Source organism: Amblyomma maculatum, chromosome 4 (genome assembly GCF_055883805.1).
Source record: "Amblyomma maculatum isolate TAMU_Amacu chromosome 4, ASM5588380v1, whole genome shotgun sequence".
Taxonomy (NCBI): Eukaryota; Metazoa; Arthropoda; class Arachnida; order Ixodida; family Ixodidae; genus Amblyomma; species Amblyomma maculatum.
The window spans coordinates 102,277,407-102,293,303 of NC_139347.1; the positions used below are offsets into that span (position 1 = coordinate 102,277,407).

Below are 15,897 nucleotides of genomic sequence, written 5' to 3' on the forward strand. Positions count from 1 at the left end.
GTCTCTTAAAGGATGTTCTCCGAAAGCAAGCATAGTTTAATCTTGCAAACTGCTTATTTCCCACCAACGCAATGTATTTTTCGACAGAGCCACGCTTGCTCGCGGCATAGACGCCGTGTGCGGCAGTCTGCTAAAATGCTACTCACGTCGCACCACTTTTTGTCACGATGTTGATGCGGAGACCACGGGCCGAGCAGCGCAAAATACTCACAAAGTGTGCACGCTGCTGGAGTGCACTGGATGCAATTCATAGAGCGGTCAGAGGCAGCCGTCATAACGGGAGATCACGCGTAAAGCGATAATAGCCTACATCATCATTTTGTGGCCGGTGATTTCACAACTTTCATATGGTCCCGCATTCTACCCGAAACGTGCTCAGAGTTCCGCTCGCTACCGGCAGCTATACGCTACCTAGCTTGACCACTATAGGTAACACTGTTATTCGCATTGCAGTACGTCTGTAAGCGTGAACGAGCGAACCGCGTATTGGTTTTTGTAAAGGCAAACTCGCTGGCACTACGTACATTCTATGAATTGTGTAATTCATGATCCTTGAGTGTTTCGTGTGCTTCACTGAATGTTTGTTTGTACTTGGAAACCTTTCTCCTATCAGCCTTGATCCTCTTGCATTGTATGGTGCTCGCTACACTTTTTTTTTTAATCCCTAAGCTTCTTAAAGTGTTGCTCCCAGTGTCTTGCCTCCCCGTGGATTTTCTGCTGGCAACGTTTCTATGTAGCGTCTTATTTCTTTCTTAGCTTCTGCACCTTTTTATTTAGCCCCACCTTTATGGAGTGAGCAGAGGAAGGTCTTTAAGGCGGCAGTTTCCAGCCTCTTCTTTCTCTCGTTCCAAGAAGGCTTTATGTCGGACTAGTCGGCTTATAACATCCAAGAGAAAGAGGGCTGTGACGAGACAACAGGCCGGAAAAGTTGTGGCAGAGCATCGGGAAAATGGGAGGCTTATATCGCGGATGCGGCACACGTAGTGGCATGATTGTCCAGAACAATTGCTGTCATAGCCATGTGTGTGTGTGCCGTATATGCAGTAAAAGTACTGAAGCGTGAAACAGAGATTAAAAAATGGAAACAAAATAGAACGAGGAAGAAATCATGGTTTTGGAATGAGAATTTTATTTATTTATTTTAAAGTAGAATCTTCGGCATTGCTTAGAAATCATAAGGCTGAAAATGTACTAAAAACGAAGTAAAGCAGTTGCAGCACCAGACAGATGATACGGTGTTGCCAAACTATGAGCGGCGGCTGTTACTGATGGGCTTAAAAAATGTCTGTAGATCCGTGTGGGGCTTTTCACATACTGAAGGGGTTACTAATATTTTCATATCTGCGGTCGCATATTCTTACAATGAAAAAAACAAACACCCAATGTGCCCTTTTTTACCTACCCTAAGTGAAACAATTCGGGAGCTCAGTTCCTTCCAGTGAGTTTTTCGTTGACGCCTAATGAGAGTAAGCTTAACGTCAATTGCAGATCGAGTTTAATCAGCGTCACGCACAGTGTATTGTCCAAGCAACATGAAACGTTCATGTCAGGCGGCGTTGGGAGATTCTAAACAAGAAATTAAATTGCATTTTTCAGTGATTCAAGAACAGCACGGAATATCGGCTCTCGCAGGTTCTACAGCCAAAAACCAGCAGCGAGCGTTGTTACAACACGATCTTAATGACGCGTTGGAAGGCTTCACACGTGGCTCACTAGCACGAGTGCAGTCGCCACAGAGTCCTGATGGCTTCGGGTTGTTTCAGCTATCAGCAATCACACACCTCCGCATCTAGAATAAGGCGCCTCGCACCTACCCGGTATTGTGTTACAGCCCCGATTGGTCCTTATAAACTCGCATAAGGACAGCTGCAGAATAATCTTCGTTCGATTTACCGACAAGCAGTCCAAGAGCCTCGGTCGCTGTGTGCCTTATCTCCCGAAAACACACGCGTACACTATGAGAAATGCCCTTCCTGAAGAACGTTATTTAAGGCTACTTTGGTTCTTTTTGTGCAGTATGTTTAACAAAACATTGTTCTGGTTTTTCGTTTTGTTCGAATGCGAAAAATGAGGCCATTAATTTAACCCACAAAAGCATGCTCATAAAAAAAGGAATCTAATGTCTATGCCTGTAACAATATTTAAACTTTACAAGCCGTAAAAAAAAGATTGATTACGAAAATGGAGGTAATGGAATTGTATGAAGCTATTGTCCTTTCGCTCTCAGAACTTCGAGTAATTCGCACAAAAAGGCGAGTGTGTTAGCCCACTTTTTCTTTGCTGTTTTGTGTTTTCTGTTTCCCTTGTATTCCTTTTTCATTCTTTCTTTTACTGCTAATCATTACATTCGCGGTTCAAAGCGCACTCCTCCCTTAAAAATGAAAATAAATCTTCTGACCTACATTGCATGCAATAAAGACCACGCCAGTTAAGCACCCTGAAAAAAAATCCGACCCGATAGCTTATTCACGGGCCTTGAATGCCGTCTATTCCACTAATAAACAGGCCGATTACTAATCGCATCCGCATTGACCCATTCCTCGGTGCTACGCATTACTTTACTCCTGACATGTTAAAACCGTACCATGATGTGGACGTGTCAGCTGTACCTTGTTTTGAATTTTTGAATGCCTGCTATTGTTTTTTATCACTGGTTTCAGACTGCGCTTTACTGAGTTTCCTTTTTTTAAGTGAAAGCTTCTCTAGGGCAGGTAGATCGAGCCGTCGGGTATGCCCGCTTTTCACCATGAAGGAGATTTATAGGTTGAACGTCTGTGTTAAACCTGGTGTCGCCATGTGACTTTGGGGCATAATCACGTAGGCCACCAAGTGGCCTGTGACCTCTATCAAGGTCATGTGATCTAGTGGTCGCCATGTGGCTTTGGACATAGTCCCGTAAGCCATCAAGTGGGCATGACCGCTGTCTAGGTCAGGGTCACATGACCTGCCGTCGGGAGGGATATTTCGAGGTCAAATTTCTTTGTTAAGCTTGGTGGCCGCCATTGTGACTTTGAGGCATAGTCACGTAGGCCACCAAGTGGCCCGTGACCTACTGCCAAGGTCAAGGTAATGAGGTTTAGAGGTCAAACTTTTGTGCTAAGCCTGGTGGTCGCCATGTGACTGGGGCATAGTTACGAAGGCCAAGTGGCCCGTGACCGCTGCCAAGGTCACATGACCTGATGGTCGTCATATGACCTTGGGGCATAGTCACATAGGCCACCAAGTGGCCCGTGATCACTGTCAAGGTGAAGGTAACGTGAGCTGACGTGAGTGTGAAGCGGAAGTAGAAGACGCTAGAGGGGCGATACGTGTATAAATAGAGCCCCCGGGCCCCTGCTTATGCTACCACACTGTGCGAGATGGAGGAGGACGAGCATCCTGTTACAGTAGTTCTCTGCTCTGCTCGTCTGTCGATGGAATTCCGTCGACGGCTAGAGAATCGATCAACTGGTTGATCAAGTGACAAGTTTTTCAAAGATCATAACCAATGCGCGAATATCAAAACCAAGGAAAACGAGCATTAAAGCCCCGCATAAAGCACGAATGCAATACTCGTAGTTTGTTGATCATTTATCACCGCAGTTAAACGGCTGATATGGATTATTTGCACAAACCTCGAACTACTTCAAATAAGATGTATTTCAATTTTGATTTTCTCATTTTCTGAATTTTGTTGACGCACATAATGCCACTCTACTTATTTTTCTCTTCCGGTTAGAGGCCCTCAGAGCAGTACGATTGGCTAGATTTGGGTGCGTGGCTGTCGTTCGCGTCCTTTGCCAGACAATAAAGCACAAAACTCCCAAGAATGCAAGATGCATTAGCCAAGGTCAACCTCAATGGGTGCTTCACCTTCAACGAGCCAGAGGTCACAGTGTAACAATATAGACTGACCGTGGTACCACCTATGGTGTACAACCACGGACCTTTGACCTAGAGTTTTGACCGCAAATACAGCATCAAATGATCCCTATTGTAGTTTACGGCGTCCGCGGCTCCAGTCTCGGCAATTTAATCGATGTCTGCCCTTGCCTAAATCTAAGCCTAACCAAGAAAAACGGCAATTTTGCGTTACTATGTTTAGCAGATTAAACTGTAGCCATTTTTTTTTTTTTGCTTCTGAGCAAGACCAAGAAAGCACCCCGCAGAAAGCCAAAACAAATTAAAGAGAAATGATAATCGGCGCGCCCATAAGGTATAAAAGGCATCCTGCCGCGGGTCCGTCTGTTAAGGAAGTACTACGTTCGTCGCCATGTCTTTTTACTCAACCTTCCTCACGTCTCATGTCTTTCAGACGTTGCGCACATTCGCGTACCCCATCCCCCCCTAATGGACCAAGCGTGTTTGCACGGTATTTACTTTTTTTTTTTTCCGACCCAATCGTACATTTCCGCAATGCAGGTATAGTACATGGCATGAAACATTGATCAGACCCAAATCACAGCCAAAACAAGAATACACGTGGAATTCCAGCATCCGCAGAAGCCAAAGTTTCATCGATATTGGCACGCGCGCATGGACATCTTTTGTTTTTCTTTGTTACGCTTTGTTCCCGTTGACAGCTACGTTCTCTCCAGCCACGAACAAGGACGGCGGAACGCGTCCTCGACAGGGTGATGGCTATCGATTCGCGACGTTCGTGTTCGTGTTCGTTTTCCGCTCGCCTTGGCAGCTTGGCCAGAGAGAAACACAGGTCTCACCCCAAGCAGCAGGCGAGCGCCATTGTGCGCGTGCCTATGCACGCATCTCAAGTTCCGTGCAGTACTGCGGAATTCTAACACATTCTCGATCTTACACCAGAAAATTTAATTTAAACATTCATTATAACGGCGTACTGCCATTACTTCGTAGATAGACTAAGTCAATAAACGCTCCATTTTCCAGACACACATGGATTAGGTAATAGGAAGTTTCAATAATTGTCCTTTGCGTGACTGCATCCTTAGCGGAATAATGGGTCTAAAGTGCGCGTGCGCAAAATTCTACCAGGGAAATAGCATGAGCGTTAGTACGCAATTTTCACAAGTTAGCGTTGCTGCTTTTGCGTACTTACAGTGAGAACATGGTGGCGTTCGTCCAAGCTGAGTCGCCCGCTTTTGTTCAGTAAGATGTCGTTGAGATCCTGGTTGACACTTTTACCGGTAGCCACTGACGATGCTTCGATGACCAAGTTTTGGCAGTAATCCAGCACATTTTAGGAGATACAATTTCGAATATGGCCTGTTAAAGCTTACTAGGGACTCCGTGTGCTATGCTACCGTCTGCAACTGCTCAGAAGGCAGTGCAACTGGTCGGGGTGCTGCAGACATCAATTTACAGCTTTGTGACGATGTTTCTTGTATTTCAACAACTTAATACGGTGAAGAACAATAAATTTACAAACGCATTTCCAATATTGCATGCCACGTGTTCTCGTGTTCGAATAGTTTGTAATTCGCCAACCGTTCAACTATAGATAATGTCACAATGTTCACGTTTGTTATTGCCCATAGTTTTAGTCGCCGAAGAATTGCTCTGTCATTTTCATTGCAAAAATGGAGGTTATGCTACATTAAGCTGCTTTAAAATTATGTAGTGTCGATACTAATTTTTGGAAATTAACAGCAATAAGAATTACCAACAAAAGGCGTTTCTCTTCGGTACATAGTAGACCGCGTTTAAACGGTTTCGGAACAGAATGAAATTGTTCTCTGAGATAAGGCGGGGAAGGGGGGGGGGGTTATATACTTTTCCCCTCCCTTGCCTGTTATTGTACTCACCATCCCTATGGGCAGCCTAGTCGAAAAGTTTGACCCTCTGCTACTCATTTTGTATAAGTGTATGTGCAGGCAGGCTCGTGTGTGTGGGGGGGGGGAGGCGCCTGCGTGCGTGTGCGGCGCTGTGTGCTGCAATTAATCGTACAGATAACGCTTTTCCACAGGATTTAGGTTAAGTGCTAACCTGCATACATCAAAGAAGGCGGCGTCTTCTCCGCGAGTCATATGAAGGTCGGTTCAATATAATTCTAAACATAAGCAAACGTCCTGTATAAAAGCGGCCAGAGCTTAAAATCGTCTTGAGTGAAAAGAACGCGTTTTTTTCTTAGGAATCTAGTGCTCCAGTCATATTCTTCTAGTGAATTGAAATGGAACAGGGACTGGGCTTTCATTGTTGAATGTCTTGTTAGTCGAAATGAGAAAGGCGGTCTAAATTTCAGAGCATAGTTAACCAATGCCAAGGTTGACGCTCACAATTACGGCGATTCACTTGCACGTACAGGCAGGGACAGAAGTTTGCGGGACGTGCGTTTGTGGCATACACCACGTCCTGCGTACCTGCAGGGCGATCCTGTCGACCTCCTGGAAGACAGCCATGGAAGGGATCATCTCGCGTTTCTTGCAGGGCGGGGGTCGAGCGGCGTATTCGGGTGCCTCATCGGTCACCGGATCGTTGACGGTCTGCACACCGGTGTCCCTCTTAGACACGGCTGGCGCGGCGAAACCCGCGGCCGACGTCATCGTCCTGCGTGTGCGCGGTCGCGTCTTGGGCCTGGGCTCCGAATCCATATCTTCGAGGATTTGGGCGACTGCGTCGCTCAGGCCACCGACCTCTTCGGCCCCGATCACTTTCTCGATGTGAGTCAGGGGTGACGACAGCTCTTCGTCCGACAGCACCTGTGAATAAGGCGGGCATTCGTTGGATGCGGGAAAAAGGAATTCTGCCCGAAATGGTTTACTCGGGGCTCTCCCTAAAAACCCTTTCTATACAAAGGCGTGAGTGAATGAACACCATACTAAGAACAGCATCTATTTTCGTGATCCTGCTTTTCAGTTTCGTGGTTTAATCTTCTCTCCGATTAAGAAGTGCGTTTTTTGGTCACTTTTAAACTGGCGCAATGTGAAGCACACGTTTTTTTGTGTCGACGCACAATTACGTTACATCTGTAGTCACGCTCAAGAATTTAAAAACGGCTGAAAAGATGGCATAACCGTGATGTCTTTTACCCAGTTTGGAGTACACATAATATGCAGTCGCTCTACACGGACCTGATAGTTAAGATTCGGCCAACTATTTGGGTGCTCAAGCATACTGATACAAGTTCCATGACGATAAAAAGAACTACTGATCGCGGGAGCACTCCCCTTTGTCTGGTCAGAAAGAGAATTGTGGCAACGAGATAAGTGCCGCGAAAGTGAGTGAGTGAGTGAGGGAGTGAGTGAGTGAGTGAGTGAGTGAGTGAGTGAGTGAGTGAGTGAGTGAGTGAGTGAGTGAGTGAGTGAGTGAGTGAGTGAGTGAGTGAGTGAGTGAGTGAGTGAGTGAGTGAGTGAGTGAGTGAGTGAGTGAGTGAGTGAGTGAGTGAGTGAGTGAGTGAGTGAGCGATAACTTTATTAATTGTCCGGCAGCGTTTAACGAGGCTGCGTCTAGGTCTCCCTCATGGGAACGTCAAGATCGTCTCTCTTCGCCGCCTCGAGGGCCTGCTGAACGGCCCAGAGATGGTCGGTGAGGTTGGAGCTGCGCAGAGCGGCGGACCACCTCGACGAGAGGGTTTCTGAATTAACACCTGTCAATGCCAAGGTAGGGGAAAAGCAGGCAGGAGACCAGGCAGTAGGTAATTATGGCATTGGTTCTAGGAATAGTAGAGGGGAGTTACTAGTTGAGTTTGCAGAGCGAAATAACTTAAGAATCATGAACACCTTCTTCAGTAAACGGAAGAACCGGAAGTGGACATGAAAAAGCCCTAACGGGGAGACTAAAAATGAAATTGACTTCATAATGTGTTCTAACCCCGCCATTGTGCAAGACGTAGAGGTAATCGGGAAGGTGCGATGCAGGGACCACAGGATGGTAAGGTCTCGAATTAGTCTAATTCTGAAAAGGGAATGAAACATATTAGTAAGAAAGAAGTTCATCAACACATTAGCGGTGAGGGGGAGGGCAGACGAGTTTAGGATCTCGCTACAGAATAGATATTAAGCTCTAACCGAGGATGACGACATTAGCCTAGAAGCAATTAACAATAATTTCAGATATATCACTACTGTCCTAGCGAAAAAACCGTATGAGTCACAATAACCTCATACAGATTTATCAAACAAATCTCATACCATCTCATATATTTCTCACAAGTTGAATGATATCTGTATACGATAATATGAGATATGTACAAGTTTAGTATTAGATTAGTATGAGAAATCTGTATGATATTATTGTGACTCATAGGGTTTTCTCACGAGGGTGACTGTGCTGTAGAAGTAGGCGGCAGGATAGTTATAGAGGATACCGGTAAGCTGTCTAAGAAGACGAAGGATTTGATTAAAAAACGCCAAAGTATGAAGGTTACCAATCCAAAAGACCAGATAGAATTGGCAGAGATATAAAAGTTAATTAATAAGCACGAAGTGGCCGATATATAGAAGTATAATATGGAGAAAATTGAGCATGCTGTAAAGAACGGGGGAAGCCTTAAAGCGATGAAGAAGAGATTGGGCATTGGCAAAAATTAGATGTATGCACAAAGGGACGAGGCGGGCAATGTCATCACGAATATGAACAAGATAGTCAATGTAGCCGAGGAGTTCTATACTGATCCCTACAGTAGCCAAAGAAGTCAGTACAATAATAATGAGATTGGCGGTAGCGACATGTAGTCAGACGTTCCGCCAGTGACGAAGGACGAAGCTAAGCAAGCATTATAAACTGTGAAAAGAGAGAAAGAAACTGGAGAGATCAGGTAACTATAGATTTGTTGAAGGACGGTGGTGATATCATGCTAGAAAAACTGGCCACCCTGTATACGCAGTGCCTGGTGTCATCGACGATACCGGAAGCATGGAAGAACGCAGACATTATCTTAATTCATAAGGAAGGGGACGCTAAGGACTTGAAAAATTAAAGACCAATCAACTTACTGTCTGTTACGCATAAGGTATTTACTAAGGTAATCGCTAATAGAATCAGGACAACCTTAGACTGCAATCAAGCAAAGGATCAAGCAGGGTTTCGGAAACGGTACTCTACTATCGATCATATCCATACCATCAATCAGGTGATAGAAAAATGCTCGGAATAATACCAGCCCTTATGCATAGCATTCATTGATTGTGAAAAAGCATTTGACTCAATAGAAACCTCGGCGGTCATACAGACATTGCGAAATCAGGGTGTAGACGAGCGGTACGTGAAAGTGCTGGAAGATATATATAGGGGGTGAACAGCAACCATAGTTCTGCATTAAGAAAATAAAAAATTTCTGTAAAGAAATGTGTTAGGCAAGGAGACACGATCTCCCAGTACTATTCACAGCTTGCTTAGAAGAAGTATTCAGAGACTTAGAATTGGAGCAGTTAGGGATAAGGGTAGATTGACAATACCTCAGTAATCGGCGATTTGGTGATGACATTGCCTTGCTAAGTAACTCAGGGGATGAATTGCAAACAATGATTCATCACCTAGACAGGAAAATTAGAAAGGTAAGCTTGAAAATCAATATGCAGAAGACTAAGGTAAGGTTCAATAGCCTAGGGAAGGAACAGCAGTTTACGTTGGGTAGCGAGGCACTGGAAGTGGTGGGCGAATATGTCTACTTAGGACAGGTAGTGACCGCAGATCCGGACCATGAGAGGGAAATAACAAGGATAATAAGATTGGGATGGAGCGCATTTGGCAAGAACTCCCAGATTCTGAATAGCAGCTTGCCGGTATCGCTCAAGAAGAAAGTTTACAACAGTTGCATCTTACCTGTACTTACCTACGGGGCTGAAACGTGGAGGCTAACAAAGATGGTTCTACTTAATTTGAGGACAACGCAGAGGGCTATGGAAAGAAAAATGGTAGGGATAACGTTAAGTAATAGGAAACATGCAGAGTGGGTCAGAGAAATAACTCGTCACTGACATTCTAGTGGAAATCAAGAACAAGAAATGGGCATGGGCAAGACATGTAGCGTGAAGAAAGGATAACCGATAGTCGCTTAGGATAACAAACTGGATTACAAGGGAAGGAAAGCGTAGAAGGAGGCGGCAGAAAGTTAGCTGGGCGGATGAGGTTATGAAGTTTGCCGGGATAAAGTGGATGCAGCTAGCACAGGACCGGGTTAATTGGAGGAATATGGGAGAGGCTTTTGCCCTGCAGTGGGTATAGTCAGGCGGATGATGATGATGACCTGTCAAATATGCATTACCCTCCAAGAGTATGTGTTTAAGTTTGGCTGTGTTTGTCTTGCAGACCTTGCACGTATGTTATATATTTCGGGGTAAATCGTGTTGTACTGCAGCGGGTTCAGGTATGTATTTGTTTGGAACTGTCTCCAAGCGACTGCCAAAGCCCTGAATAGTTTACTGATAGGCAAAGGGAAGGTCAGGCGGGCAAGGTAGAAGGCATTAGTTAAGTCATTGAAGCTCACAACCTCTCTCTCCTCACTTTTTCAACATGGTTCTCTACGGCAGGGTTTGTGGGACCTCGTGCGATGGTCACACATCGCACGAGGTCCCTTGGTGAGGTTGGCGAAATGCAGAGAATGCGAAATGTGGGCCAGTAACCAAAGTAATTAGACCTTGTTGTCCGTTGAGCATTTCAGGTTCTCGATTAATCGGCAGGCTGCCACGGATATTATTCCCGTGGCATAATTATTTATGGACATGCTCGATTCGCTGGCAACGACACCGCATTCAGAATCAGATATGACAAGTGAGATGATTCATTCTTTGGCCACTTCGACGTCTTAGGACTTTACACTGGAGCAGTAGACAAGCATTGCGGCAGTGTTGACGATCGCAAAGGCGTATTGTCGATCTTCTTGACACCCCCCAGCGTCCACAAAGCACGCTTCCCTCGCGTTTCGGTAGTCCTGCAGCAGGGACGCGGCACTGGCCTGTCTTCTGCCTTGACTATACGTCTGGTGTGCGTTTCTCGGGAGTGTGCTACTCAGATGCCATCCCTGACGTCCCGCGGGATTACTTTTTTGTCGCCGTGTTGACAATTCCATGCCGCTTGAGTATGTGTCGTCCAGCTATGGTGGTCGTCAGCCTTTCTAGCTGCGATATGTGCTGCGCTTCTGAGAGTTCGTCCAACATGTTGTGGATTCCTAATTGTAGAAGCAGCTATGTGCTAGTGGAATCTAGCAGTGCAAGCGCCGCCTTATAATTACGTCTATTTTGTTCTTCTCCGCCTTATATCAATTGTGAGAGGCGGCCATGTAGGTTACGTGGCAAAGGAGTTCACAAGTAATATAAGGCTCTCCTCCCTCATCCCGCTTTTCCCTACTGATGACTCTCTTTGGTAATCTCATTGCATTTGCAGTCTTATGTATGAGCTGACTGACCGTCTCGCCGTTTACGCCGTTGTATTTGATGATCATGCCTAGGACTTTAATTGTTTTTTTTTTTCACAATGGGCTAGTTCCACCGTCATGATCTTGTTTAGCCTGATTTCTTCATTTCTGTCTTGTGTTTGGATCTTGGGAGGTCGTCCCTTCTGCATGGGGTGATCAAGCAGGACCTCAGACTTCTTTGAGGACCAGCGGAGCCCTGTATATCTTAAATATTCTTCCGTGACATATATCGCTTCTGCAGCGAAGATTCGAGCTGGCCGTCGCGGCCACTGTTGACCCAGATCGTGATGTCGTTGGCACAGATCGTGTGATAGTCGTTTTCGACGGTTAATCATTACTAGATTGAAGAGCATCGCCGAAATGACCGATCCTTGCGGGGTGCTGGCGTTTCCCATCGTTTGCTCTTGAAACGCGACGTCTCCAGCTACGAGGAGGGCCGTTATTCCGGTGAGAGTCTTTTACGTAATTATCGGCTCTTTCGCCAAGTTTCATGCGCGATATTTGGGCTAAGGTCGCCGAATGGACGACCTTGTCAAATGAGCTTTCGAGGTCGAGTCCGAGGATGGCTTTATTGGAACCGGCCTTGTCATCCAGGATCTGATGTCCAGATCCTGGATGATGAGCTGGAGCACAGTGTCCTGCTTCGATAGGTGAGGGCGAAACCCGATGACGGTATGTGGGTAGATATCTGTCTACTCGAAATAGGTATTCACTACTGTTCCCAAGAACGCGGGATCGAATCCCGGCCTCGGCGGCCGCTTTTCGGTGGAGGCGAAAAGCAAGGCGCCCGTGTGCTGTGCGATGTCAGTGCACGTTAAAGAACCCCAGGTGGTCGAAATTTCCGGAGTCCTCCACTACGGCGTCTCTCATAGCCTGAGTCGCTTTGGGACGTTAAACCCCACAAAACCAAAACCAAACCAAACTTGATTGAGAAATGCATGTTCCACCAATTTGCCCACGCATGAAGTAAGCAAGATTGGCCTCAGATTCTCCAAGCTAAGAACCTCACCAGGTTTTGAGATGAGTACCTTTTTCGCAGTCTTCTACCGGTTCGGTACGGAGCCCTCCCTCCATCGTTTGTTGATACTGTCGGTGAGCTTGTCCACGCAATCATCGTTTAAGTTTCTCACCGTCTCATTTCTGACCTCATCCGGCCCAACATTTGATCCGGTCCGGGAGCCATCCTACCGTTAAAGGTCGTGCAGGGCCGCACGAATTTTTTCGCAGCTCAAATCTTCATCTAGCGAAGCGTTGGTTCTCCCCGCGTACGAAACTTGCGTAACAGGGGACCCTAGAGAGAGATACATTTGGTGCAGTATTTTCGCCAGCCTTTTTTCAGAAAGTTTCTTGATCTTGGAGTATAGGAGCCTCGCGAAGAAGTCCCCTTGGTGCGACTTTGTGCTTGTGTTATAAAATAGATGCTTGAGTATTTAGTTTCCACGTTTGTTCAATATTAAATGCCCGTCCACTAAGCTGCAGATCTCGTCCCACTGCTTTTTGCAGAGGATGCGACAGTGCTCCCCGGTGTCTGTTCAGTTCGGCAACCTTCCTTCGTAGTTTCGTGTTTAGTCGCTGACCCTTCCATCTGACGAGTATGGACTCCGTAGCTTCGATTAGATGAGCAAGGCGACTGTGCATCCTCTCTGGTAAGACTTCGGTCGCGGTGATGTTCGTGGCGTTTCTTGTGTCGGCGTTGAGTCCGCGCGTCCATTCATCGATATCGGAGATGGACGTGGAGTTTTGCCTCGTCTTTCTGACTGATCGAAATTCTTCCCAGTCTGTGCACTTAAATTGCTGTTTGTCTGGTATGGGCTTATCAGTGGTCGGGAGGACGACCTCCAGAATATTACACCTCTGTCACACGGTCACTTTCGATCCTCAATTGAACTCGATGTGCATTGAGGTTTTCAAGAAGGATTGAAGCATCCCATGCTACACGGCGTTTTCAATGAGCATTGAGAAATTTTCCTCATGTGCGCTACGAGGGTGTCGACGACCACTTTCGAGTGTGCTTGAAATCTCAAGATCGATTGAGGAAGCAGCTTGAAGTCAAGCAAGATCGAGCTCGATTGCACTTGAAAATTGCCGTGTGTGACAACCTCGATCTGCAGATCGAGTTCAATGATGATCTTAACTGTACGTGTGACAAGAGTATTATGATCGCTGCCCAAGTCGACCGCAATATTTCTTCATGTGCGTCCCTGGCGTTCTTATTGAAAGTGAGATTGGGCGCCTGTGAGGATTTCTCTACGTACGTTCCTGCATGCTATAGCATCTATAGCGTGTAACCAAATGTATACATTATACAGGGAATCAATCGTATAATTTGCATCAGTTGTCTTTATATACCGACTTCACACTGTGATCCGGTATTAGCCTGCCCAAGCATTATAAAGGCACTCACTTGAATACTGCCGCGAGACATGAAAGAAAGAACTTAACAACATGCCACCCGTTCTGATGCGTTCGCGATATCGCACTGTGCTTTGCAGTCCTTTGGCAGTGGCTGATGAAAAATGTTTCAGCTTTTCTGCGCGGAGTTCTTTGCACATCAGTGCGATTCTGAGAATAGAATAGTAGGATGGAAGTACGAACGAAAAGATATTTATTTACAATTGTTTAAAAAGTTGAAACCTTAACTGTGCAAAACTTTTCGAATGAACCCACGAATCACGATATTGCTCGTTAAGTGTCTATAATCTATGGTGTTGGCTGCAATTACAGTTGTTAGGCTCAAGGAACGGAAACATCAGGTGAAAGTTTTTACCTGTGATCATTTGGCGCTATCGACCAGTAAAAATGTCTAACAAAGTATGAATTCTAGCGTAATTGAAATAACAAAATTTTTATATTTTGCAACAATTCAGCACGATAAAATTGCGCACGTTGAATGGGGCGCGTACAGTGAATCAATAGCAATCTATTTCGCCTCCGAAAATCCAGCATTTGAACAAAGGAAAGTTTAGGCTGTTTTTCAGTTTGGGTTCGCTGTAACAGCTAGTCGACTTCCAACTCGCACGCTGCATTTCTGCTGGCTGGCGTATTTTTATTTCTTTTCACTTGTACTTTATTCTAAACTAAGGCTATATATATATATATATATATATATATATATATATATATATATATATATATATATATATATATATATATTGTTCTTGAAACGGATGATTAAGATGTAAGATAATGTAATGTAAGATGGCTCGCCGTTATTTCGTGCAACCCATGGCGTGCGTTGTTTCCATGTTGATACGGACCTCGATGTCGGGTGGTAGGGTACATCGAAATTTGTACGTTGCCGCTGAATATCCAGCTCCTTGCGTATAATCCTCCTGACCATAGAAGCGATGTCTTCAGCCTCCGGAACGTCGATACCGGCAACAGTTGTCACATTTGAAAGACAGCCAAATTTGGGCGCTATGCGACGTGCCTTTAACGCCTGAAATGCCCGGCACTGCTTGATGACATCTGCAATTGTGGCAAGGGTGTCCCGCGAAATAAGGAAGTTGTACACATCCTCAGCAATCCCCTTGAGAAGATGCCCTACCTTGTTTTCTTCTGACATCTGTCGGTTTACAATGCGACAAAGTTTCAATATTTCTTCGATATAACGTGTGGATGTCCCACCGGGCAGCTGGGCTCTCTGGGAAAGCTGATGCTCAGCGCGTTCCTTCTTCGCAAGGGTATCCCCAAAGGACTTCGTAATTTCTTCAACAAATCGGTCCCAGGTCGTCAGGATTTCTTCGTGGTTATCAAACCAAGTCAGAGCCGTGCCAGCGAGGAAGAAAACAACATTGTACAGACGTGCGATTGAGTTCCATCGGTTGTACTTGCTGCATCCTTCGTAATGTCGGAGCCATTCCTCAACGTCATCTTCGGGCTCACCGTGGAACTTACGCGGCTCTCGCTGGTGGGGAAAGGCCGTCATCTTTTCAGGTCGCTGTTCATGAGTCTGCGTCGTGCGGGTGGTAGCCATTGAAAGGTACTGTTGAGGAGATAAAGGGGGCAAACCTGCTACACGACGGCTGCGACGAGGTACTGGCGGATCCAAAACGTTTTACCCGCACCTCCACCAAATGTAACGGATGAAATGGGTTTAATACAGGTGAACTTCGTATGATGTACGGACGCACACGGCTCAGAAAAACCCGGATCAGTCTGCGCGCGCCTCGCTTCCTCCGCTTCTTCTTCTGCTGCTTCTGCCGCTTCTCAGTGCGCCGCTACGCGGCGTAACAATATATAAGAGGCATTCTTGTAGGCTATTCTAATTTAGGAACCTCAGATAGATCCGGCTCTCTAGTTGTCGGTTAGTAATTTGGAGTGGTCTTACTTTCAAGTAGCCTAAAGGTCACGCTTCCTGTAATTTCAGGTCCTTGAATCCTTTGTTCTTGCGCACGTCCGCTGCAGAGGAGAGCATCCACTTCATTGGCTGGCGTTCAATGTTTCGAAAATGAGCTTAGATTCCCCGTCTTCCTAAGAGCGCCATGAATTAGCGCATCACGATGGTGTGAGAGGCGCTCCAGCCCTCATCCTTCTAAGAGACATTTCTTCCAATCTCGTTAAGACATATTGGATAGATGAGCGAACCA

General features: G+C 45.9%; 1 protein-coding gene across 1 annotated transcript in view; it reads right to left on the bottom strand.

The window, feature by feature from the left end:
- Positions 1 to 15,897, bottom strand: part of LOC146191878 (uncharacterized) — a 58,727-nt gene that overhangs the window by 18,502 nt on the left and 24,328 nt on the right. The window contains exon 4 of the mRNA XM_084599997.1: positions 6,315 to 6,653. Coding sequence (XP_084456123.1) covers positions 6,315 to 6,653 — 339 coding nt within the window. The remainder of the gene's footprint in view (positions 1 to 6,314; positions 6,654 to 15,897) is intronic.